General features: G+C 41.4%; 3 protein-coding genes and 1 long non-coding RNA gene across 8 annotated transcripts in view; 3 read left to right on the top strand and 1 right to left on the bottom strand.

Annotated features, from left to right (window-relative positions):
* Nucleotides 1–2,783: 2,783 nt before the first annotated feature.
* Nucleotides 2,784–5,866, top strand: smim19 (small integral membrane protein 19). Its single transcript, XM_034882778.1, has 3 exons — nucleotides 2,784–3,058; nucleotides 4,439–4,563; nucleotides 5,711–5,866. Exons 1-3 carry the CDS (start codon nucleotides 2,925–2,927, stop codon nucleotides 5,761–5,763), a joined length of 312 nt encoding a protein of 103 aa, XP_034738669.1. The 5' UTR covers nucleotides 2,784–2,924; the 3' UTR covers nucleotides 5,764–5,866.
* A 1,257-nt stretch (nucleotides 5,867–7,123) lies between these two features.
* On the bottom strand, nucleotides 7,124–20,262 carry pld7 (phospholipase D family, member 7). Of its 5 annotated transcripts, none has more exons than XM_034882768.1 (13): nucleotides 19,954–20,262; nucleotides 19,347–19,454; nucleotides 14,867–15,895; nucleotides 14,329–14,516; nucleotides 13,423–13,597; nucleotides 13,216–13,330; nucleotides 12,420–12,547; nucleotides 11,497–11,700; nucleotides 10,688–10,827; nucleotides 9,310–9,475; nucleotides 9,110–9,209; nucleotides 8,227–8,431; nucleotides 7,124–7,257 (listed from the first exon to the last, which is right to left on the bottom strand). In XM_034882768.1, exons 1-13 carry the CDS (start codon nucleotides 20,095–20,097, stop codon nucleotides 7,194–7,196), a joined length of 2,766 nt encoding a protein of 921 aa, XP_034738659.1. In that variant the 5' UTR covers nucleotides 20,098–20,262; the 3' UTR covers nucleotides 7,124–7,193. The 5 variants fall into 5 exon arrangements, with proteins under 5 accessions (XP_034738659.1, XP_034738662.1, XP_034738663.1 ...); XM_034882771.1 differs by lacking the exon at nucleotides 19,954–20,262 and adding an exon at nucleotides 19,664–19,940; XM_034882769.1 differs by having other exon boundaries at nucleotides 7,149–7,257; nucleotides 19,365–19,454; nucleotides 19,954–20,126.
* LOC117951195 overlaps nucleotides 13,155–26,251 on the top strand; it is a 14,874-nt gene continuing 1,777 nt past the window's right edge. The window contains exons 1-2 of the long non-coding RNA XR_004658086.1: nucleotides 13,155–13,165; nucleotides 13,675–13,689. This is a non-coding gene — a long non-coding RNA (uncharacterized LOC117951195). The remainder of the gene's footprint in view (nucleotides 13,166–13,674; nucleotides 13,690–26,251) is intronic.
* Nucleotides 20,519–26,251, top strand: part of gpr137 (G protein-coupled receptor 137) — a 7,157-nt gene continuing 1,424 nt past the window's right edge. Inside the window, exons 1-7 of the mRNA XM_034882775.1 lie at nucleotides 20,519–20,533; nucleotides 22,210–22,688; nucleotides 22,901–22,950; nucleotides 23,710–23,944; nucleotides 24,691–24,840; nucleotides 25,412–25,537; nucleotides 25,679–25,794. Of these exons, the coding sequence (XP_034738666.1) occupies nucleotides 22,308–22,688; nucleotides 22,901–22,950; nucleotides 23,710–23,944; nucleotides 24,691–24,840; nucleotides 25,412–25,537; nucleotides 25,679–25,794 (1,058 nt within the window). The 5' untranslated portion in view covers nucleotides 20,519–20,533; nucleotides 22,210–22,307. The remainder of the gene's footprint in view (nucleotides 20,534–22,209; nucleotides 22,689–22,900; nucleotides 22,951–23,709; nucleotides 23,945–24,690; nucleotides 24,841–25,411; nucleotides 25,538–25,678; nucleotides 25,795–26,251) is intronic.

Here is a 26,251-nt window from a genome sequence, read left to right as displayed (position 1 = left end):
TCACGATTATTTTTGTCAATATTGACATTGCAATTATTTAACACGACTCATTGACTTTTGGAAACGTTAGAACTACTGAATTTGGAAAAATTGAACAGGTTAAACAAATCCACAGTGAAAAAACCCTCAGCTGGACGATTTCCCTTAAAAAAAACAAAAATCTTTTCTGATCACGACACAAAGGCAACTTGCAACACGTTACTGGCAAAATAATCGTCAATTAAAATGTTGAGTTAATTGCACAGCCCTAGCAGCAAGTACGGGCAGCAGTTTGAACGCGACAGCAGATGTGTGTTAACAGAAGTGTCCTCGTGGAGACGCAGCTGGGGGAAACGACACAAACTGAGATTGAAGCCTTGCATTGATGAGCAATTTCCCCCCATGGTGGATGCCTGCAGTCTAATTCAGAGTGTAGTTTAACACAACACAACACAACTGAGACGTGGGACCTAAAGTGATCCGGTCTGTCTTTCTACCCGCCGAGCGTTGCGGTCCCCTTTCACTCTGGAGGCTTAGAGGGAGCACTGAGCCATGCATGGTCAAAACGCCGGCCACACACGAGTCCCCCGCGTGGCCCAATAACTGACAACTTGCTTCAGAATTTGCATACACCTGTAAAAAAAAAAAAATATATATATATATCATATATGCTCATATGTAAATACATGGTGAATTACAGCATATTTATCGCTTGCTTTCAGGTTTTCCTTGGTGATGAAGGTTTGATTTAAAGAAAAAAACTGTTCCTGTGTATATGCGTGTGTCTCTCTCTCTCTATATATATATATATATATATATATATATATAAAAAAACAAGACATAGTAGTGAACTAATTGGTTATAATAGCTTAAATGCTGTACATTGCCACTGGTTCTTTGCATAATTTTGAGTCTTACTTTGAAGCATTTAGCTGTTTTGTACTCGAGTGTTGTCATTCTCTCATCTTTTGAAAGTCCTCTTTGTTTCTCTCGCCAGCACTCCTAATTTATATTTTTGCCTGAATTACAGATCCCCCCCCCCCCCCCGTCTTCTGTGTACATTTACTGAATGATTTTGACCGCCATGATAACTTGTGAAGCATTCGAGCATCGGTAAAGACTTGGAACTGACTTTTCTTTTCTTTTCTTTTTGAAACGGATCATGTTGTGTCTGTCCACGTACTGTATGGCCGGTTTGGTACGGCGCTGAACTTGAGCTGGTTTCTTAAGCGTGTGCATCTGACGTGGAGCCGTTCACTTTGAGAAGTCTTTTATTTTTGCTCTGTTAAAATGTCGAAACTCTCCCAACAAAGTGTGGACAAAGCACCACCACCTCGGCTTTTTCGTGGAGTTGTAGCTACCATGCCATGTTCCTGTTTTGCAAAGAGTAGCAACCAGAGATATTTCTTTTGTGTGTGTGTGTGTGTGTGTGTGTGTTATTTTTTCTTCTTCTATCTACCGTGTAACAAACACTTTCCCCGCAGCTTCTCAGCTGTGACGTGATGCGTCAGTCGGCCTAAAAACCTGCCGTCTTATTTCTTTATGTACTCGGCTCTCGTCTCATGTATAAAGTTATTAATTACATCAATTATGTCAAATGCAGCTTTATGTATTCTGTAGTTATGAATTAGTAAAACTCTATTTTGAAAAAATAAGAATTTTGAAAAGAAAATGAATTAAAGAAAAAATTTAAAAAAAGTCTGTGTGATGCAACTAAGGTATTTGTGTGTGTGTGTGTGTGTGTATATAAGGTAATTGCTGATGACGAATAATGGAGAACTGATTTAAATATGGATCAAAAAGGTTTGGGTGTAAACTGAACTTTTCATTGGGTCATTGTTAGAATTATTTTATAGCGGACACCGGTCGAGTTGGAACGTGTTTTAACCATCGGCTCCAATAATGACATTGTATTTTTGTTTTGTTTTTACATGTAATATTAGTTTTTTTACAAGCCGCTGTGGAGCCGTGTTGCCTTCAGTTGTCCCTTGGTATTATCACAGGCCGAAGCGTATTGAATAGAGAGGTTGGTGCTTCAGGCAGGAAATCCACTCCATGGTTCTGATTCTGACAAATAAACTTATTGCATCTGATTGTTCTCGTCTACGATGGCTTTTTATTAAGCGTGCATGCGTTACTTTATCACATTAACAAGAAAAAAGGGGCCGAGGCCCCAACATTAAAGGCTTCAATCCGACCTCGAAATAAAAGACAGACATAAATGTTATTTTTCATTTTTATAATTCAATATTTTAATGTAATATGTAAAGTTAATAACCACGATGAGTAATAAGGTATAAGGCTAATTTAATTATGTCTTCATCTTTTTCTTTCTTGTTCCCTTTGGGTCAAATTGACCCGTGAGTAATTTGGGGTTTTAATAACAATTCTGAAGTAAAATTTTACTTCATGATCTATTACCAAATATTGTCTTTATCTCAATTTCAGAAAGTTGAGATAACATATGTTTAGGGAATGCACTCAGTCTCTACTAGAACACTGGAAGAAAAATGGAAGTGTCGTTCGTTTTTTTTGTCATAAGGTTATAATTTATGTTAAAAATCCTCTATGGAAAAAAACGGAAGTGGTCATATCCAGAATAAGATTCTGAATTGAGACAGGAATACATGTTTATCACAGGAAATAAGATAAGGCCATTTAATGTCATGTAGAAAAAAATTATTTGAAATGGGTCAATTTAACCCGAACACCATACGAGGGTTAGATATCTATGGCAACGACGCGCGCACGAGCGTGTAGCGGGCTTCCCGGAAACAGAAAAGACGGCGGATATGACGTCGTAGTGTTTACCCTATACTCTTGATGCGTTTACCCCGTCTCAGTTGAGTCGCAAGCGATAGTGAGCTAAGAAAGCGGATATAATAGAATTTTATTTCACGTATTTGCCCGCGCAGTTTGGGCGTAACGTTAGTTGTCGTAATTCAATGGGCGGTCACGGCGTTTTGGGGAACGAGCCCGAATCTATCGACTACTCGGTGCACGAAGCCTGGAACGAGGCCACCAATGTCTACCTGCTGGTTATCCTGGTCAGCTTCGCCCTGCTGATGTACGCCAGAAAGTAAGGACAGTTTGCACTGGCAGGCAACTCTTCACTCTACCACTCGGTTTATATCAGTAGTGGTAAAACACAGGCCTTCGCGTCGGTCAGAAAGATTTCCCTTCGCGTCTTCTCGGAAAATATCGAATTCACGCCAGCCTCCATTGACTTTTTTCATATGTTAATGTTTCTTTGGTTACATGGAAATAAATACATTATGTGGCATTACTTAAATTATAATAAATATTTATTGTGGTCGTCTGGCTAATTCGGCATTAAAATACACTTCCAAACTTAATGTTTTTATTTTTTTATTTTAGTTATTGGTGTGAACACGGTAAGAAATAAACCGTGTTATCGCATCTGACGACGCTGAAGGCGTTAGTCATTATTAGACGGCAACTTAGCGTCGTGATGTTCTGGTACACGCATTATCTCTTTCCTCCTGAAAATCTCTCTGTTTTAGGGTTGCACAATTGACAAAATGTGACATAACGAAATAAATAATGAACAGGACAGTAGGGGTGAGGGAAAAAAATGAAACGGTGTAGTATCGCGATATTTTCAGTGGCAATACTGTATCAACACAGGCGCCAAGTATGGATCTTTATTATAGATGTTTTGTTTGTCCCATTTTGCAGCAATACAATATAAGTGATAGGAACAAACATAGAAATCTATCTGTATCTTTTTATATAAAACAGATGTTGACCAACTTTCCAACTTTGGGGATGTTGTATCGTGGCATAAGGATTGTCATGATATTGTATCGGGAGGCATCTGCCCCCCCCCCCCCCCCCCCCCCCCCCCCCCCCCCCCCCCCCCCCACCTACAGGACATGTTTTACTAGTTGGACAGTATAAATATTAATACATAAAGAGAACAGGACACAACTTTTCTTTCTCTCCTCTGATTTGTTCCGTTTTGTCGTCTCTATTTATGTCTTCACTTACGCGGTCACTCTGTGTAAATCTGCACACATGTGTTGCGTTCCAGAGGGTTTGTCAAGTAGTGGCCCCGTGTGCTGACGTGCACTAAAGTGCACGTGGCGCAGTAACTGGCCAATTGAACATGATCATTCTAGTTTTTCAAGCGAGCTCAAAATCGAACACAACTAATGCCGCGTTCTGTTATCCTCAACAATCCGACTCAGACGTCGGATGTCGGAATTCTCGGGGTTGTCCGAGTTCAGAAATCCGAGGAAAGGGGGGCTGTTGCTAGGCAACGTCTGACTTTGTAGTCGGAACTCCGACTCGGATAAATAATAGAACACAGCCAACAGATGGGACACAGCGCTCCACAAAATATCGCGTACCGTTTAGGTTCAATGTGGCGCGATATTGCGATAACGATGTTGAGTCGATGTATCACGCACCTTTGCTGTGTTTATCTGGGATTTAGAAACAAGAGGAAGATCATGCGGATCTTCACTCTGCCCCCCACGGTCGGCAGCAGCCCGGAGCCCAACTTCTACGACAGCCTGCAGAAGGTGCGCCTGCGGCAGCAGCTGGAGATGTACTCTCTGGGTGAGCATTGGTTTAATATCAGCTCTACACCGGTCTGGGATGACAATCCAGAATGTGGCTTTGGTTCTGTCCTGTTCTAGAGAAAATCAATATAATAACACATTTTTGGTTAAACATCAGGCAGTTCTGTACTTAAGTACACATTTGAGGTACTTGTACTTTACTCGAGTCTTTTCTTTTCATGCCCCTTTCTACTTCTACTCTGCTACATTTCACAGAGAAATATTCTACTTTTTCCTCCACTACATTCATTTGACAGCTTTAACTAAAGCTTTACACATTAAGATTTTACTGTGCTTTATATTATAGTACTTTTACTTAAGTAAAGGATCTGAATACTTCTTTCGCCATAGCTTATGTAATCCCGTCATAACGGATGTTTTAGTTTAATGATCTAAATCGGGGGTCTTTTTGAACTGAAAGAGAGACGGAACAGGGACCCCCTACTACATAGACATGTATTTAGGGCTGGGCGATATGGAGAAAACCAAATATCACAATATTTTTGACCAAATACCTCAATATCAATACCGCAACGGTATTGTAGTGTTGACTGTTGGTGCTTTCACCAAATATTTACACAATGAGATTTTTGATAACTAATAATCAGTAATGTGGATATAATGACTACGTGGGGAAATGACATCACTTTACTGTAATGCATCCTTTAAAACCAGGAAAAGACCACACTTATGCCATATTACGATATTATGGGTAATCTAGACATAAATTAACCCTTCCGTTGTCCTCCTCGGGGCTAATTTGACCCCTTTTGGGGTTTTCTATAATCAAATTGATAGTTCCATACAATGCTCTTCGCAATGACATAAAGGATCAGTTCAGTTTAATTCAATTTTATAGGATTTGAAAAAAAAGAACATTGAAAAAAGTAACGAAAAAAGACGGGAAAAGCTTAAAAACGTGGGGAGGAAACAAAAAAAAGCCCAGAAAGGTGATTGAAAAAAAAAGTGACCGAAATGTTGAAGGGGAAAAAAAGTGAGAAAAACATTGGGAAAAGCGACAAATATTTCGAAAGAGACAACCATGAAGTTTAAATTGAATATTTTGACCCAACAAAACGTTGCAGGGTCCATGTGAAGAAAACACAAGGGTTAAAATAAAAGTTTTCTCCTATTTTGTCTTTTAGCCAGGAAGTTCGAGCAGGGCCAGGCCGACAGTGTGCAGCTCTCCATGGAATGAGAGCAGGGAGGAACCCTTCCCTTTCTGTCGGAGAAGACACGCCTGCGTCTCCGAGCCCTTTGTGCGTGGACGGGAAAGCGTCTGGACGGCTGTCCCGATCGCACAAAACAATGCAGAAGACGCTCCTCCCATCCTAATTCTTTTCTGTTTGGCTCCTTGAATGAGAAGCAGCTTTATTCACCTTTTGTGAGTAATTCACTAACAATGACCTTTTTCCATTTATTCTGCGTTGAGTAGGTACAGTTGGATGGAGACGCATGGTGGCGTCCCGCAGGGACTCAATGGACTGAGCAATGATGTCACTGAGATACTCGAAGTAAAGCGTGAGATTAAAAGAAAAATCCACCAGGAAGATTTCTTTTGCTCACAGAACAAGATCGTTCAGTTTTAACGTAGGTTCTAGTTGTTGTTTTTTTAAATTTGTTTGTACTTGTTTGTTCAACTGTTTGTCAGCTGGTTAGTAAAATTCAAATATGAAAAAAGCACATAAACATAAAGCAGCAGAGTCAGCAAATGTTTTGACTATCAGACCTGAGTTTATTTCTTGTTATGTATAATGACAAGTCTGGGTATAGTAATGTATTATGTTTTTTTATAAAAAAAAAGAAGTTTTTTTTAACCCTTGTCTTCCCGTCAAAATAAACAATTTATCGTTTTACTTTTTTAACCTATTGTATATTTCTTGTAAATTGCATTGTTATACTGTTTACCTAATATCTTTATATTTCTTACCGTACGTTAACGGAGCGTTGTACTTTGAGAGCAAAGAGTAACCAGCAGGCTTGATTGGTGCCCGTTCTCATTAATTCTTAAGGAGCAAAGCTGCTTGACTCTGATTGGCTAACAGCTAGCCAATGAGAGCATTACATCCTTTACCCAGCTCAGGCAACATGTCAGACTGACAAGCTGTTGTGATTGGTCTGCTTTCTCTTATTTCTTTCCAATGGCTAGAGCAGACAGTGGAGGTAGCAGTTAATCTTCACACACACTCACACACACACACACACACACACACACACTCACACACACACACACACACACACACACAAAGAAACGGTTAAGTGTGGCAGGGCCCCTTTAAATGGGTTTAATACTTGATAGACGTAATACCTTTTAGCATGATAATAAGCCAATTGTACACAATTAAGTGTAGCCTTTTAAGCCCATCATAGACTTTAACGTTAAGTTTTCCGTGTTTTGAGAACCAGAAATAAAATCCAATTGTCCCGTGCAGGGTCAGAGACGGATATCTGGAAACCAAAATGTACAATAAACAGGAGGGGTGGGTAACAAAAAGTCTAGTAATTAGGGTGAACCGAAAACAATAAAAGTCATCAGTATTCCTACATCAGCGGCACAACGTCTCACTCCTTTCATAGTACACAAGAAGTTTTATTTATTTACATTGAAACCTCCAGTAAACTGCTCCATTAGCCGGGGCACATTTCCACTGATCTCAGAAACAGGATGTCATTCAGCATACAATAGAAGGCCCTGGTCAGGGACAAAGGAAACAGGCATATTGAATGATTATCAATACAGTAAAACGGATATGTTAAACCAGAACAAGTGTGGTTTCACACACAACATCTAAAAAACAAAACAACGCATGCTCACTCTTATTTGAGGGTTACTTCTCTGCCTATAGTGCACACATTCAAATCAGATTTCTTTGGGAACTAGTAATGAATGGAAAATGGATAATTTTTACAAGAATTGTGTACTAATGGCCTGACATCATTTGGTTTCACTACACACAAACATTAAAAAGGTCCCATGGCATGAACATTTCACTTTATGGATTTGTTTTTTTTTTGGACATTAATATGAGTTCCCCCAGCCTGCCTAAGGTCCCCCAGTGGATGTAAATGGTGTAAACCCAGCCCTGGGTATCCTGCTCTGCCTTTGAGAAATTAAAAGCTCAGATGGGCTGATCTGGAGTCTTGCTACCTATGAGGTCATAAGGGGCAAGGTTACATCCCTTTCCTCTGAATTCCTCCCACATAATTCCCCCCCCCCCATGAGAGAGACCTCATGGCTTTCAAACTAGCAAAGTGGCTGTTGGTCAAGGCTCCCCCCCCTGTTGCTACAGACTCAGAAATGGCACATACAACGGAAAGCTCATTTCCTGCATCCGAGTGTTGAAGCTCTGCGCCGACATTTTAAAAAGGTAAATATACAAAATGCTCCAGGCATGAAATCAATTGTACAAAGCGAGCTCCCCCTTGCACCTTAACTTGCATGTAAAAAATCGTCACAACAAAGTATAAAAATAACATGTCTTGAAACAAAATGTATATATAAAAAAACTAAACGCAATTATATACAAAAAAAGGCAGCCAGTCAGGAAACGATTATACAAATAAAGTGTGTTCCTTCACAGTGTACAGCAAGCGGATTCTGCACAAAAAGTTCAAGTAGCGGGGGCAGGAGAGACGTGACGTGCTTTACGGAGCAACGAACCCCCAGTGCGAGCCGCCAGGGCAGACGTCCACGGCGTCCGCAGAGAGAGCGCTGGCGTACTGGGACGTCCAGTCTCGGAGGAAGAGCTCCTCGGCCTGCTGCTGTAAAGTCTCCTGGCCTTCTTTAACCTCAGAGCCGGTCTGGTTCACCACCAGGCCCACTCCAGCCGTCTGGGTGAAGTAGTTCTCCGACCAGTTGGACGTCCCTGGGAACACAGCCGTTAGCAGTCCGTCTCATGTTTTAGGGACATATACTGTATAGTCTCACCACCACATTGGTTCCATTAAAGAAAAACATGGAGACTTTTACAACAGAGACAAAGGGGATCTGCAGTAAAAACAGGTTGGTTTCAAAATGAATATTCTTTTAATCAATTCCAGACTAAAATAAATAACATTGCATTTTGTTTACATAAATGCTTTTTACACAATCAAAAACACTTAAAAAAAAAAAATCTATGTACAAAGATTAAAAGCAAAATGACTTGAAATGGTCTTTCCCTTCTAAAAAACAAAGCATCAGGCTTTAGCAGTTCATAATTTGTTTTGTATTAAATATCTGCGCAAAATTCTTGTAGTTAGACAAATGTAATAGAATGAAAAGTACATTATTTACTTGTAAAACATGGAAAAAAGTATGAAGTAGCATGAAATAAAAACACCTTAAATCATCTCAAAACTTGCATACATGTACTAAGATATAAGTACTTTTCATCTCGGCCACAGTGTATATGTTTTTTTTTTTTTTTAATAATTACTTTTCATCTGTGCTATAGTGTATGTGTTTTTGTTTAATAAATACTTTTCACCTCGGCCACAGTGGATATGTTTTCCTTCGAAGGGTTAGAAGAGTTTAAGGTAGGTAGTGAGTGGGGATAGCTTACCGATATAGAGCACTCGGTCTGTAACCATGTACTTGGCGTGATTGACTCGTGCGAAGGGAATCTTCATCTGCTCGGCTGTCGAAGGCACTGTGAAGATCTTCTGCACAGAAAACAACACCGGGAGTTTAGGACACATCCCATATCTGTTAGGGGCTGTAAGTGTCAGTCATCGTGCAGGAAAAGAGTTCTCCCCGACGCACCACGTCAACGTCACACCTCAGCTGAGGTCTGCCGAGCACCAGCAGGGACTGCAGGAAGGGGAACATGGCGGCGGGGGAGTGCTTCCAGCAGCTGACCAGGAGTCGAACCTGCACGCGTCTGGCGCAGGCGGCGGCACGCAGCGCCGAGTCGATGGCGGGCCAGAACCTGACAGAGGGAGAACACACGCACACGTTACAACCCTTCAGCACGGGAGGCAATATCAGAAGGTCTGTGGTGCTACTAAGGGGGGGGGTATGTTTGCTGCCTTCATGTACAGCACTTTGTTCAGCTACTGCTGATGTGAAAGCGCTTTATAAATAAAGTGATGATGATAATGTGTGCGCTACTTAAAGAGGATGACACAGCATAATGCATTTTAAGCTAGGGCTGGGCAATATATCGATATCGTGATATGAGACTATCGTGACATCGTAATATCACATAAGTGTCTTTTGCTGCTTTTAAAGGCTGCATTACAGTAACCAGGCTGTTCCATTACTTTTTTCCCCCACTTAGACATTAATTACACATTACTGATGATTATTTATCTAAAATCTAAATGTGAAGATGTTTTGGTAAAGCACCAATTAACCCTAGAATATCCCCGCAATATCGACATGGAGTTATTTGGTCAAGATTATCATGATATTTGATTTTCTCCCTATCACCCAGCCCTACTTTAAGCCCAGTTCAGAACAAAGAGTCGACGAGTTGAAACTTGCGACTATTTGCAACGCACTCGTCTACAACGTCCGGCCAGTTTACACCAATGCAACAACACGCTGTACTGTCTCCATAGAAACGGATCTTTGTACCTCTGATCTAACTTTCGACCTTCAGGCTTTTTTTTAGCAAGCGGTCAGTTTTAACTTAGAAATTAATTATCATTTCATTATCATTAAATGGATTATCATTTCATTTCTATAGTTTGTAGCTGACATTACCAGCTGGCATCACTGTTGGCTGTTGAAACAGGTGAAATGGTTTAGTCTTACTGAAAGTCTTGGGTCCGAACTTGGCTTTACACGATTGTTTGGACACTCCTAAAAACATCCCAGGACTGATTTCCAGATAAGCAAGGCTCCAGCATTTGAACTAGAAAGTCTCCAGTCAGCAGGAGAACCTCATCTTACTAAGCTGCTTCGTCAGCCAATCAGAGTCCAGTGTTGTGACGGCTTATTCAATAAATACCCTTTTAATTAATTGGTCTATATCTACTTACAAGACACGATGCAGTGCAGTATTTGTTTCTGTAATAACTTTACCTAATAAATAAGTAACTCAACATATGGATTGAACAGATTGATGTGTGTGATGAAGCGGTTTGTGTCTGATGATGACAACAGTGTATGCTGCAGCGGAGCGGCTCGTCGTCACCTGAGCGGCTCTGTGTACTGCGACAGAGGGAGATAGTCCATGACGGAGATGTAAATGAACTTCTGGGCGTCGTCGATGACGGACAGGATGGTGGCGAGATCGTCCGAGCGGCCGCGGGCGGAGATCTGCGGAGGGGAACTCTGCAGGAAACGGAGAGAACACAGCGAGAGGGCTCGGTCACAGCTGGGTACATGAATAGAATTTAAAAAGGGGCGTTTCATTTTTCAAAATGGGCTTTTAACAATTCCTCATATGATGATCTCATGTCATCTTCCACTCTGACATGTATACATTCTCACTTAAATCTGCGGAATGTGTCAGTTTTTTATAGGTTTTGTTTTGAAAGTATCGATATTAGCCTTCAAAAACACATAGTAATCAGCAGAGGTGTAGGGATACATCGATATATATTGATTCAATGATCCACGATCAATGTTATCGATGCAAAGTGAAAATATTGATACATATCGTCTATTAGAGTCCCCTTTATTTAAGATTCCCACTTTATATTCATAATTTGTATTAAAAAAGAATGGTTTGTTTTTTATTCAAATGTCTGGAAGAGAATTGTCAATTCATATTTTTTTGAGTTGCTATAAATCTAACTGTGTTAGAATGGGCATACTATATTGTCTCACATCGATCACAGGCCCGTGAATTGAATAACATTTTTATCATGACAGACTTTAAGATATCAGCAAACATCGTATTGATGTCCAGAGGACCAATATAATATTATATCATGATAACACGTGTGAACCCCAAAGCATTCCTCAGGAAGGAAGCTTATAGTGTAGATCTGAACTTACAGACAGGTACACTTGAGCAGGCACTCCGTTGAACTTCAGCCGCAGGGGATTCTGGGAGCTGGACAAGGCAGAGAGACGAGCAGGCCAGTACGGCGGCAGGGAGGCGTTTTTCGCCCCGCCGATGCTCCAGTACACGCCAAAGATCCGAGAGGCATCCTGGGCCAGGCAGCTGCAGTCCTCCACCGACAGGCCCACCTCCTTCACCTGGTTTAACACAAACACACGGGACGCATCAGCTCCGTCGCAGCCACCACCACCGCTGGGTTCCACGCATCATCTGTTCCAGGAAGCACATTCAGGTATCTACAAACTGGAACCCCCCCCTGACCTGAAAGACGCACAATTGTGCTGCACTTCTAAGACTAGGCAGTGTTTCCTCCATGTTGATAAGCGACCCGCCACGTTAGCATTTCTGCCGCCATGACGTAGGTCAGACGCACAACAGGGTCTCCTTCAGCTGTTTATGAAAAGTCCTCAAGTCGTAATTAAACTGCTCTGCTGAACTCAAGCAAGTGTCAGCAGCATCTTTGTTATTAAACGTTGGCAAGGTAAGATGTGATCCCGTGAAGTGCTGTCCCAATCCCTTTTATACCTTTATGAGCCCACGTGGCCTCACACACTCACTCACTTAGCACCTGAGATCAATTGAGGCTGGGAGTCTTTAGTCCTTAGTCCTCAGGGCTCACTTTGGGATTGGACCAAGGAGTGCTACGTTAAAGTCCACTAAGGCTGCGTACAGACAGTGTGATGTGGGGTTGCGTTTCTCAAAAAGTGGATTTCAGTCTCAACCTTTTCGCTGCCACAGCCTAAGTGTACTATCCCAACTTAAAATCAAAGGGAAGACTTCCGATGGCCGACGCCGGCTGTGTAAATGCCCACTAATGCAGATACATGTTGAAAACGCACGATTCTCTCCTTTGTACCTGACTTAGAGAACGCCAGTCCATGTTAGCACTACCCAGGTAGAAGTGCTTCTGATCCACCACCCACAGCTTGGTGTGGACGATGCCTCCGGTCACAGCCTTGAGGTCCACCTCTCTGACCTCTGCCCCTGGAGACAAAACATGATCAGAAATCACTGCAAATTATAACCCCGCGTCGGTTGGATACAAGTAGCAGTGTCTGCAGTCTACATTCATGACTAAATGGTTCCATGGCATGAAAATTTCACTTTTATTTGTAATATTAATATGCATTCCCCAGCCTGCCTAGGTCACCAGTAGCTAGAAATGGTGATGGGTGTAAACCAAGCCCTGGGTATCCTGCTCTGCCTTTGAGAAAATAAAAGATCAGATGGGCCGATCTGTAATTTTTCCCCTTATGAGGTCATAAGGTGACCAAGATAACCTCCCCTTTCTCTGCTTTGCCCACCAAGAGAATTTGGCCCACCCCGGGCCTGCAGCCTTGAGGTGTAAACCTCTATATATGGGCGCCGGCTCTACCAACTGAGCCATCCGGACGCCCTATTCATTCATTTTATGTGTAGCTGAGCCAATGTTGGATTTCGGTTTGTTTTTGGACGTGTGTTTGTTTGAAGCATGGCTGCGTGCTAAATTCCATGGATCCATTTTGTACTTATTCTAAAAATGAAAACCAATAAACATATATTTAAAAAAAAAAGAGTTTAAAATTTAAAAAAAGATGTTGACTACTTCAGCTTTAATATATGGTGCACACGACAGAAAGGCAACACACAGTGACGGTCGGGTGATGGAGTACCTGTTGCAGCCAGTTCTGCCGTATCTTGAGTGGAGGTCTGGGGGGCGTTCACGGCAATCTGGAGTTCCACACCTTTGGATTCAAGTTGTTTAAGTTGCTCAAAGACCATTCTTCCCTAAAACATTAGGAAATGAAATGTCATACATTAAGAGGTTCAAAGGATTATTTATTTGAATGAGAGTAGGGCAGGACGCTGACTGAACTAACCTGAGAGTCAGAGGAGTGAGATAACTCCCTGTCACGTAGAGTGAAGTAGAAAGCAGCGATATGGACCGAGCTGTCGGCTTTGTCCAGCAGATGTAGCCAGCTGTCTGCGATGCTCGGTCTGGACGAGGGAGAGGGCTGGTAGAGACCCTCGGGGATGCTCTCCACCAGGCGCACTCTGAACAAGAGAAACACAGACACACAGGGAGAGGAAGAGAGAGAGACTGAAGCTACACCCACTGACACACCAAACAGTATCCAGTCATCATCGTAAACCGGTCTGAACTTCTTGGTTAATTTAGTAGTTTGCATGATATGTCTCTAGCTGCTCATATGTCACCTTCGAAACGGCAAAATTTAAATAAAGCGGGGTGCATTTATGCTCAATAGGGATGTATCAATGCATCGTGAATTGTTTAAAAATCAATTTACATGTGATAAAAACTGAATCTCGATGCCATTTTGAAACAGCCTAGGCCCAGGGCATGACGCTAGCTACCATTACACAGCAGGTAACGTTAGCCTGCCGTTAGCAAGTTACATTAGGTGGCTTGAACAGGGATGAATGCTGAAAGCTAAACAGTCTACTATGTGACTCTATTTCACTGTATTTTTATTTTCTTCTTCTTCTTCTTCTTAAAAAAAAAACATTTCAGTGTCACTTCTGATGAGAGGACACATCTGCTGTTCTGCACAGTTTAGAGAAAAAAAATCTAATATTTTTCATTTGTCTGCAGCTCATTCGGTTATAAAACCCTGCTTAAATCACGAAGCAAGGCAAGGTTGTTTCTTTTTCAACAACAAAAAGGACAATGATGTGCACATCCGTGCAGTTGCTGGTGGCAACCGGCATGGCTCATCACAAACAAAACTGACAGAGATCAACACTTTTACCTGGTTATGTCTTACCGACAATCGGTGCTGCAAGGTTCTGGTACTAGGCCAAAGCCCTCCAGCCAGTGCAGTTCCATCTGAGCGGTGAGCTCAGCCACAGACATGGGAAGCCCGTAGTGCCACACGTGCTGGCTCAACCCCCCAAGTAGCAGCAAGGTGGTGGGCAGGAGGCAGAAAAGGGCAAAGCTGGAGCCTCCTGAACTCTACAAAACAAGAAGAGTACAATTTGAGTTTGTTCTAGTTCTAGTTTTGTTTCATTTATTTCTCTATTTATCTTCTTCGTTATTATCGTCTCTGCCACAATTATTACATTCCACCCTACTAGGGTTCACTGAACATGTACACCATATACACACACAGACATTTAACATAACTTCTCTGTTCTGATCTTAGCTTGGACAAGAGACTGGGGACCAGTTGAGGATTGTGTTACATGACGTAGCTGTTATTGCAGGGTGTGGTAAAATTCCTGTTTGTGTGACTGTAACCACCAGGACATCCGTATGACTAATCTCAGTGGAATCTGTCAGGCCTGTAGAATCACATGACACACCTTAGTTGACTTGGTTGATTGAGCTCCAGCAGGCTTCTCTGGTGCTACAAGAGAGGTCAACTCATCAACATTGGGGGTTTCCTCTGCAGGATCCGAGAACTCTGACTGGCTTATAAGTGGCTCATGATGCTTATCCCTCTCCTCTGAATCATTGCCGTCGGACTTTTCATCTGCAATGTCATCCTCGCATTCAACATCTGATGAAGATCTACTGTCCTTTAGATCAGGTGGGTCAGTCGACCCCGTCTCCCACGGCGGTTGTTCGTCCATAATAGCCTCGTCCTCGGTATCTCCAGCGGCGGTGAGCGTAATCCTGCTTTTAACCTCAACGGCGAAATACTCTTCCGCGTCTTTCGGTGGCATTTGGCTGATGGAGTCCTCACATGGAAGTTGAGTTATGGTGGCATCCTGAAAGGGTTCATTTTCTATGTCTAACGTGTTGCCCTCCTCATGCTCCAGTAAATGTTGCTGAGAGCCCTGCTCTGGTCTGAGGGCCGGCCTGGGGCTCACACTCAGAGAAGATTCAGACGAACTGGAGCTCTTGGATGCAGTGATCAGGGGACTAGGGGCTGCTGCAGCGGCTCGTTCTGTGCTGCTTAGCAGAGAGGTGGCTTCAGAGTCCATTTTGGGAATGCGGACTGATGGCAGGGGCAGTGATGTTTCTCTCACATCAGGCAGCTTGGATTTGGTGACCTCCATGCTGCCAGCTTTCTCAGATCCTACATGCTGCTGTGAGCCGTGCTCTGGTCTGAGGGCCGGCCTGGTGCTCGCATTCAGAGAAGATTCAGACGAACTGGAGCTCTTGGATGCAGGGATCAGGGGACTAGGGGCTGCTGCAGCAGCTCCTTCTGTGCTGCTTAACGAAGAGGGGGGTTCAAAGTCGGATCTGGGACGTGGTCGGAAAGTGGGGATTCGGGAGAGGAGTTTCCCCCCTTTGCGGCTCATGTCTTCTTTGTCCTCGAGTTCTTTTCTTACAGCCTTGTCTTCAGCCCGCAGACGGTCCAGCACAACGCGACAATACTTCAGTTCCTGAGGAGGACAGAACTTCATTAGAAAAAACATGCATCTATCTTGTGTGTATATAAAAACTATTCACAGTGGCTTGAACGGGTTTGCGCCATACATGGAGATAGGCATGGGGAACTTCCCATAAGATCATCTCTCACTGCAAATCAAACCAGCTATTAAGCTAACTGAAATAAAACCATGCCAATCTCTATGTATGGTGAAGGGTATGAGGTGATGGGGGGGGCTATTTTAATTCCAAAGGCCAAGGGAACTTTATCAGGATGCATAGTATCCTGATCCATGAAATAACTGGCCTTTAAAAATAAAAATCTATGGGAAACATAGGGGGGTGTATACTTATGCCCCCTGTATTTTAAGGAAGAACATTCATTTATTTATTTACAATACACATTATTCACTCACAAAGAAAATGAGTGTCCTTAAAAGGTTGGATTTTCCAACCCATGTTTTTTTTTTTAAATGAAGGCATTAAGATCAATTTCCAAAAGATCTTTTTTTATTCCTGTTTTTATTTAACTTTAGCATGGGTGTGTAAACTTACTCTAGCCACTGTATCTATAGCAACTCTCACACAAACATGATTGAACCCAGAGACTCTGAAAAGCTTCATGGCCACACCCTAAGCTGCACATAACACCGGAAATATACCTTTAGAAAAGCAGTTAAACAAACATTCTCAAACTCAATATCATCTAGTCTTTGGTTCCTTGTGATAATTCAAACAGCAAATACTATAACACTGTACGTTACCTTGAGCGGCTACCGGAGAACTGCAATATCTAGAATGGCCACACCCATTCAAATTAGTGTGATTGTCTGATAGACCTTAACATGTTTAGCATGTTTTCCTGGATATTTGTTTAAAACAAGACATGAGTGTTGTCATGGGGACAACATTCTTTAAACTTTAAATTCTGATGGCAGCGCAACTATGAGCTTCTACAAGCTCAGTCCACAATGCTAATTTTCATTAATACACGGATATCCATGGCAACCAAATTTCAGTATTCCAGAGATAGATACCTAGGATTTTTTTATCAGGGCGTGGCAAGTCGACTGGTCATATTTCTGCGGCTGCTGCATTCATTTGACAAGATGTTGTGCAGTCCTTCCATAAACAATGAATACGTTAACATAATAATCCGGTGTTTGCCCCTATTCAGAACAATTGAGCTTTTTATATGGCTGATGAAAGTGAATATTCCAGTAATATTCCCGTTGAAAATCAACTTTGCACCTGTAGCCGTGCAAAATAGTTTTTTTTTTTTCACTGTTCCACAAGTATTCCTTCAACCACTTTTTTGTAAATGTTGGCGTTGTGATGTTTGCACCCATTGATATCCAAGTCTGTGATAATGTGAAAAAGTCGCAGTGTTTCTCCTTCAGAAAATTTGGCTTTTTCTTTAATGTGTGCATATGTACCAAAGCCTTGCAAACTGTTGGCTTATACACACCAAACACATTTCTTAAACCTGAATAATACCCCACATGTCCCATATGTCTTCCTAGACAGAATATGCTGCTTACATGACCTGTATCAAAATAGGAATATTGTCATATTTGGAATAACAGTGGGAATATGAGTATGCATACAGACATGCTCACTGATACTTAACTCCATTTTCAGAGAGACAACATCATACAACTGAATGTCTTCCACCAGTTTAACCCTCATGTCGTCATTGGGTCATTTCACCGTTTTCCTATATCAATGTTTTTTAAACTACCCAATTTTAATTCCCCAAAATAACATGACTGATTCCACACAACACTCTTTGGTAAGTACAAATCTCTACTTTCATTCATTTTGGGCCATTTTATAGACAAAAACGTGAGAAAATGTTAAAAAACATTGATAAAGAGCATCAACAAAAGTGTTGATTATCAATTTTGAGGAGAAGACAACACAAGGGTTAAATGTTTTTTCTTAATTTTTTCCTCTTATTGTGTGACAACAAAAACATTTTTACATGTCACAGTAGGAAAACCCATGTTTTAAATGATTAATGGTGGATTCCACTTAGCTGCTTCTGGTGTAGGGTCCTGGTATCGTGCATGCTCTGTCAACATCATGGCTTACTGGGACAATTAAATAGAGCAGAGCCACCTGGGCTTTTCCTACTATGACAACATTGACACATGGGAGGCTATTTTCATAAACGGACAACCTCTCAGTTTTCAAAAATAACATTGTGCACAGCTGTCAGTTTTCAGAAAAGTGTTCATTTACACGTTGTACACGAGTGTATATACCCGCCAAGAGGATGCCAAACCTGTAGGTAGCAGTGTAACGAGAAGCTCAAGCCCAGGTTAGCCAATCAGAATCCAGGAAATAGCAATAAAGAATCACCTCTCTCTTCTCTTCCTCAAACCTCCGTTTGTCTCAGTTTCCATGTAAACGTGCAAAGGAAGAGTTCAAAATCCACTCTGGCCGGACTTTTTAGAAAGACTTGTTTTCAGTGGCGAATTCTCCGTTGGCGTGTAAACGAAGGGTACAAACGAAGGGAAATGTCTCTGTACGTGTAAACAGAACCTATGCCAGGACAAAACGTCTGCTGTGAAAACCTATTCTAGCCGACTGAAAGCGAAGACACGACTGAAGACCGAAAGCAAATGTCGATATCAGCCAATAGTCTTTTGTTCATAAATGCGTAACATAAAATAATTTTTATTTTTGATAATGATCCTTTAAAATTACATTGAGCCCATGATATATACCTACAAAATGTGCCGTACATTTAAAAAAATAAATGATGTAGGGAAACATACCAAACAATGTCATTTGAACAAGTTACCTAACACATATTTTGGCAGTAGTGTACATGCTGCAATGTCTAGTTAATTATCTACCAGCCTTTAGCACACACTGACACTGATATACCTGCAGTATGCTAATGCTGGCTCATATGCAAGTCTGGCTTTGAGCTCCATTTTATAAAATTTCACTGAAGCAAACTCCTTTGACACCCGAAGGTGGATTCATATAAATATGTAAACATAAAAACTGACCAACTGATTTATTGACAGTCCAATATTGCACAATGAATGTATTTCTATTTAAGTGCACTGTTCTTGGAACTATTATCTTCGATTTTTAAAGTTAATTGTGAAATATGATGCAAAATAATAGATTTTGTAACATAAAGCTCTCCTTTTAGAGATGTAAATAACTTACTTACAGGCTGACAATATAAATCAGCTTTACTGCTCCAGAACAGGCTAAATGAGATTACACTTCTGCACAAGCCTGCCAATGTTTTCTGCTGATGGTGATGATGATGACATGCTGCTGCACCAACACAGAGCACCATTTCTCTCCCAGCATGGCTGTGTAAATAGTTGTGCCACTCCCAGGGCATTCTAGGTAGCTATGCTGTTCCGGCCTATACAAAACATCTAACAGCAAGAGGTGTGTTTGTTTAGGCTTCATGTGAGGTGAATTATAGACTACCGTTAACGTTGCACCAGCCTCCTCAGCAGTTTCCTCCTCCAGCTCTGCAGCAGGACTTTGACGTGTCTCCATCACTTGGACAGACTCAGAGTCTGACTCATCTGACTCCTGGTGGGACAAGATGGGTTATTTTCACCGTTAACAAAGCATCAGACATATTCCACAATGTAAGATTTCATGTGCAGCGGTTGTATTTCAATATACAAAAGGCCACAGGCAACAGTGAAGGGAAAAAGGGAGTTTACGGGCACCGTTATGTCATCTTCTTCACATAAAAACACAGTCAGGGTAAAGTACAACAAAAAAAAAAAACTTACCATGATGCAGTAACTTAATAAGTTAATAAGTTCTGGCTGGGCGGAGGGGTTCACACTCGCGATGCGGTTATTAGCTCTTTACAGTTATGCTAACCAGCTAGGCAAATATAGGTTAAAGTGGTAATACCAGTAAATATAAGACAGTTTAAGGCAGGTTGGTGTCTATATAATCCTTCCTTGAGTTTTTCTCTCAGGTTAGCCAGCAAACGTTGCCGTAGTTGACGATAGCGAGCAAGCTACGTGGCCGAGTGTAAAGTTTTCAGGAGCGGAGGAGGCGGAAAAGTACCCACCTCGTACGTAGTTCTCCTGAGCAGGCGGGTCGTCCTTCTCCTCGGCTTTACCGTTGTGTCTAGAAACTCGAGCTCACGCGAGTCACTCTCCTCACGTGCCTGACTGAGGGGTATCGGTTTTCTGGATCGCAGTACCACCGGCATCTTGGACTACTTTAACAATGCAGCAGCTCCTTCGTGACACAAGGTTAACGGACGGAACGTAGCTAACGTTAAAGAGCAGTAACGTTTGTCTAATGAGAGCACACCCTGCCTAACTTTAATGTTGAGTTATGGCAAACAAAAGTTTCCTTAAACATCTGCTAGGGTTGTCCAAACACCTTCCAGACTGACTTTAAGCAACCTTACCGTTAAATCTTATTTGAATGCGCCGTCTTTTTTCAGAAATAAACAACACTTTGAAGAAACCGCGATTTCCTGTTATCACTGATTGGCGGTTGGTGTTGAAAACAGTGGCTCCGCCTATCAGGCCTCTCCACCAATCAGACGATAAGCAGATCATCCCACAACACGGAAACAACAAGGGATTACCGTCGCTTGCTGCTTATCCTGGAGCTTCTTTGGTTTTCACTTAAAAAAGGTTTGTTATTATCGTTAAATGAGTAGCTATATATTTAATTTTTTTTTTTTTGTGAAAAGACAAAGCATAACTGAGCAACAGAACGAAATAAGTGACATTAATACAAAGTTAGTTTCGGTTAGCGTATCCGTTGTTGAGCAGCCTAAGTGGAACACAGTTGTTTATGTGCCAAAGACCTGAGTAAAGACATTTAGCCAGCGGGGAGACTGAGTTTCAAAGGTCACTGAAAAATGTCAATGGGGCACAAGAAAACCTGTAATGTTACATTATAATGAAATCAAATAGTCCCACAAATATTAGCTACATTACCGAAGTGTGAAATGTTGATGTTAATGTCGTAAATGAGAGATAATCGTTGAGTTGTTGTAGCTAGTGAACTGTTAAATTATTATTGTTAAGGGGTGGGACTGCCAGCCCCCATAATGTCATTTTAATATTGTCATATAATAAGGTCTTTGTCTATAGTTAATAGATCATTGTAATGTTAGTTGTATTGGATTGTTGTTGAATTGTCAATAATAATGAACAAGTTACTGTTTTGATTTACCTTTACAATCCAGTCCTGTACTTTGTACAACTTTACATAAGATTTTCCAGATATAAACCCTACTTTGAATCTATTGCATTTAGAGTATGCTCTTATGGATATTGTAGAATCAGATATCATAATAGCTACCTGTAATATCACCTGATATTCATGCATACCCATAATTTGTGATGTGGCAATATTTTCTCAATGACTACTGTTAATTTCAGAACATTTTAAGAGAAAAAAATAAGACTGTAGTAGGATTATATAATTTCATGACATAGAATTTTTTTTGGAATCAAGTAACTATTAACACTTCAAATAACCATCGGCAAGAATGTTAAAGGTCCCATGACATGGTGCTCTTTGGATGCTTTTACAAAGACCTTTGTGGTCCCCTAATGCTGTATCTGAAGTCTGTTTCCCAAAATTCAGCCTTGGTGCAGAATTCCAGCCTCTAGAGCCAGTCCCACAATGAGCTTTCCTTAGTATGTGCCATTTCTGAATGAATGGGTGGGCCACATTCTCTGGACGGGCAGAGCAGAGTAAGGGGAGGTAACCTTGCCCCTTATGACCTCATAAGGGGAAGATTCCAGATTGGCCCATCTGAGCTTTCATTTTCTCAAAGGCAGAGGAGGATACTCAGGGCTCAGTTTACACCTATCACCATTTCTAGCCACTGGGGGGCCATAGACAGGCTGGGGGAACGTATATTATGTTGACATTTTCATTCAATGGGCCCTTTTAAGATACTTATAGCAGTGATGCGAAAATTGGATTAATACAAAAATACTGGCCACAAAATGATATGGTCTCAACATGGTGTAGCTTTATATTGTCTTAACATTCAAACTTGGGCTGGGCAATAGAGAGAAAATCAAATATCTTGAAATTATTGACCAAATACCTCAATCTCGATATTGCGACTATATTGTATGGTTGACTATTGGCAACGTACGTAGCATATTACGATACATCAAAAATCTAAGACGACATCTAGTGTAATATCGCGATATCGATACAACATCGATATGTTGCCCAGCCCTAATCCAAACATATTAATGTTATCAAGGTATACATTTTCCTCCATATTGTCCATCTCTTGCTCAGTGTTGTGCTCATGCCCTGCTGATGTCTCATCATTTAGTTTCAGGTCTCACATGTGAACGGATGGCGCTGAGAGGAGACGGTTCGGCAGTTTCTCTACGATGATGGACACTTAGTTTAGTCCCGGCAGTACTCCCAATGGAAGCTCCACTCACAGCTGCCCCTCCTCCCAACTCCTCCGACCTGCCGGTCCCGATCCCCCTTCATCCAGCCGTCGCCCCGTCCGTCGAGCTCGGCTTCACTATCCTCTACACCGCTCTGTACGCCGTGCTGTTCCTGGTTGTGTACGCACAGCTCTGGCTTCTCTACCTCTACAGACACAAAAGATGGAGCTACCAGAGCGTCTTCCTGTTCCTCTGCCTGCTCTGGGCTGCCCTCCGCACCACCCTTTTCTCCTTTTACTTCTATAACGCTCTGGAGGCCAACCACCTACCTGTTGCAGTCTACTGGCTGCTCTACTGCTTCCCTGTGTGTCTGCAGTTCTTCACTCTCAGCGTCATTAACCTGTATTTCACTCAGGTAAGACAATGGGACATGGTCTTTAAGTGAAAGTAAAACAGTTCCCTAGAGTGTCTTCACATAATCTTAAGCGGGGGAATTCCTTTAACTTGCTCTCTGCCAAACAGCTATTGAAATGAAACTTTGTGGAGCAGCTTCTTTTGCTTACAGTGGCATTCTTAATGTCACATGTGTTGGTTTACCCTGTTGCTTATTTCCCTCCTGTACCACAGGTCTTACTCAAAGTGAGAGAGTCGTGTAGCTCAGACGTGGACAGAGGACTGTAAGTGTTACTCTACAGCAAAGACTAAGAAAAAAGCCTTTCAATTAATACCGTTAGGCTGATTAGAGCCTGACCGATGCCTAATATCGGCCAATATTATCGGCCGATATTAGGCATTTCCCGATGTATCGGTATCTGGATTTATACTGGCCGATTAAAAAAATTAAATGATTTTGGAAGGAATAAACATTTAAAAAAAATAAAAACGGACTGTCAACCATGTTATGACCATTAGCGTTGTATAGTTTGTCCACCAGAGGGCGCTTTACAACATCCCAGTTGGAAACACTCTGATTATTTTTTGTTCAAAAATTTAAAACAAAAATGTTTAAGTTTCATATCTTAAGTTTGTGTTTTATACATTTTGTAGACCAGAACTTATCTTACTATATTTTGATGTTCCTCTGTTCTGTTGTGACAATAAAACAAATTCATCATATTATTTTAGTGAGAAGTCTTATATAAATCCAAATAACTAATGTTAGGGAAATCTGTTTATTTTGTAACGCGTTTCTGGATTAAAAAAAATATACATATCGGACGATAAATCGGCATATCGTATTTTTAAATAACCAAATATTCGTATCTGTATCGTCTTAAAAATCCTTTATCCATCGAGCTCTAACGCTGAATATCTTGATAGAGCATGTGACATGAGCATATTTATATATATATATAGTGTATATTGTGTGTGTGTGTGTGCGTGTATGTATATATTTATTTATTAATATTTATCTCTGGCTCCCATGTCCTCTGCAGATGGTTGGCGCGGTGTGCGTACGGTGCATTGAGCGCCATCTTTCTCTCCGTCAACGTGGCCTGCGCGTCTCTGGAGGACAGAGGCCCCGGGCCGGGGGGGCGCACCTGGAGTCTGGTCCTGGTCCGAGTTCTAGTCAACGACTTGCTCTTCATCCTGGATGCGGTGGTACTGGCCGCCTTGCTGTTGCTCCTGACCCGCCACTCGCGCTCCACCAGCCCCTACCTGCTCAGCAAGGTGTGCTAAGCATCCGTCTTAGAGGTGGCGTGCAAATGACCAAGATGCAGTAATTACACTATAGTATATAGTCATATATATACTGTATTTGGTCAAATGAAAAAATACATACATTTCAGGCATTATGTAATAAAACGTCAAAATGTAATATATTTTCACTTCATTATGTAATGACCCCCGCATTATGTAATAATCTGGCGCATTTTGTAGTAGAAACCCTTAATGCAATATACGTAATACATTCCTCTGCATTCACATTATAAATTATTATTATATATTATATATATATATATATATATTGTGTGTATATATATATATATATATATATAGAGATGTACTGTATGTGTATATATAGATGTATGCATACATAGATGTATGCATGTGTATATATACAGATGTATGTATCTATATATATATATATATATGTGTGTGTGTATATATGTGTGTATATATATATATATGTATTGTATATGCATATTGATTAATTTAAGTATATATATTGATTAATTTAAGTATTAATTGAATATAATATATATACATATATAGCCCGTTCATAAAGCTCACATCGGCGCATGCGCATTATGTAATGTTATCACATAATGTTATTAGATAATTAAGTGACTATTTATCATATAATGCGTTAAAAGAGGATTTCACACATTAAGATGAGTTTATTCCTCATGATTAGCGTTGTGTGGCTCCGGCGGAGCTTGGTCCAGGCTAACTGCGTGTCTCCTCCCGACCAGGGGACCACGGTGTGCCGTACAGCAGGTCTGGGAGCAGCAGTGATCCTGCTGTTTGCGAGTCGGGCCTGCTACAACCTGACGGTGCTCATTCTGTCTCAGAACCACCGCGTGGAGTCCTTCAACTTTGACTGGTACAACGTCTCAGACCAGGTGATCGTCTAACGTTGCATTTTTAGTCAGCGCATTGCTCAAGTTGGCACAAAATGGTTGTCGATATTTCTAGATCTCAGAACATCATGATTAGGGCTGGGTACCGTGATTGAAAACTTTTTAGGAACCGATGGAATTGGCCCCTTAGTAAAAAGCCTTGTCAAATTTCAATACCCAAAGGAGTACATCTCATCAGTGTCAGTGAGCCAATAAGCATGCAGCATGCTTCTACCAAAATCTAATAACGCTGCTGATTGGCTGTCTAACATTACACCGCATAGAGACACGCTGGAAAAACTCTACGTTACACACAGAGACTGGGATCATTTAGAAGACGCTGAGAAATAAATGTGTGCCAAAATGTTATTTATTTTTTGTTAAAATGGATGTTATAAAAATGGTATGGAAAAAAAAAAGTATTGTTTAGGAAGCAGCATCAAAGTCACCGTCTGGATATGATTCCTAGTCATGATAAGGTTGATAGTCATGCTTAGTGAAAATACCAACACTACTAGATAACCCCGTGTGTGTGTGTGTGTGTGTGTGTGTGTGTGTATGTGTCTGTCTGTAGGCTGACTTGCGTAGTGAACTGGGCGACAGGGGCTACCTGGTCTTCGGCGCCATCCTCTTCATATGGGAGCTGCTGCCGACCAGTCTGCTCATCCTCATCTTCAGGGTCCGCCGGCCTGCGCAGGAGGTAGTCAGCACGTCGGACGGAATAAAAACTGAATACAGACATCTTAATAGATACTGATGCTGTGTCCTGCTTCATTTTAAAGCACAGGATCATCATCAGGGAAGTAATTTCATCTTATGTCCCCCCCTCTCTTTTCCACAGTCCAGCAGCATGGCCATTAGCAACAGGGTCCTCCCTCGGCCATATTTCTTTGACGACCCTCAAGGCAGCGACGACGATGTCCCCGCTCCATGGGCACGCAGTCATCCACACTCCAGGTACTGTCATTGCACAGGCCGGAGCACCTTCATCAACCCTTCATATCCCATTAACGATCGGAGTTGGTTATTAATAACAATGCAAACATCCCTTTGTCCCAGCTTCCTCACTGTAATGATTGACAGCTTTTCCTAGGGCTGCAAATTAAAATGGTTTCTGTTGTTGATTCGCCTGCACACACTTTTAACTAGAACCCGACTGATCAAGTATTTTTAAGGCCGATACCGATAGGAATATTTTTTGTTATTTATGAGTTCTCACTAAAATAGTATGATGATAATTTGTCCGTCACAACAAAGGAACATCAAAATATAAGTTCTGATGAATAAAATGTATGGAAAAACAAACATTAAGATATGAAACTTTAAGTCCTTTGAACAAAAACACACAAAAATAAAAAAATCGGTGTTGCCATCAGGGACGTTGTAGAGCATCCTCTGGTGGACAGACTATGCA

Source organism: Etheostoma cragini, chromosome 10 (genome assembly GCF_013103735.1).
Source record: "Etheostoma cragini isolate CJK2018 chromosome 10, CSU_Ecrag_1.0, whole genome shotgun sequence".
Classification (NCBI taxonomy): domain Eukaryota; kingdom Metazoa; phylum Chordata; class Actinopteri; order Perciformes; family Percidae; genus Etheostoma; species Etheostoma cragini.
The sequence above is the reverse complement of the archived record's forward strand: the minus strand, read 5'-3'. Positions and strand labels throughout refer to the sequence as shown.

What these genes read in the sequence shown, in the direction of transcription:
- smim19 (XM_034882778.1), top strand. Translation starts at nt 2,925, where the DNA reads ATGGGCGGTCACGGCGTTTTGGGGAACGAGCCCGAATCTATCGACTAC. An exon ending in CTGCTGATGTACGCCAGAAA is followed by an intron (nt 3,059 to 4,438) that starts GTAAGGACAGTT and finishes TCTGGGATTTAG; the next exon opens with AAACAAGAGGAAGATCATGC. An exon ending in GCTGGAGATGTACTCTCTGG is followed by an intron (nt 4,564 to 5,710) that starts GTGAGCATTGGT and finishes TTTGTCTTTTAG; the next exon opens with CCAGGAAGTTCGAGCAGGGC.
- pld7 (XM_034882768.1), bottom strand. Translation starts at nt 20,097, where the DNA reads ATGCCGGTGGTACTGCGATCCAGAAAACCGATACCCCTCAGTCAGGCA. An exon ending in AATCAACCAAGTCAACTAAG is followed by an intron (nt 14,517 to 14,866) that starts GTGTGTCATGTG and finishes CTTGTTTTGTAG; the next exon opens with AGTTCAGGAGGCTCCAGCTT. An exon ending in CCTGGCGGCTCGCACTGGGG is followed by an intron (nt 7,258 to 8,226) that starts GTTCGTTGCTCC and finishes GTCCCTGACCAG; the next exon opens with GGCCTTCTATTGTATGCTGA.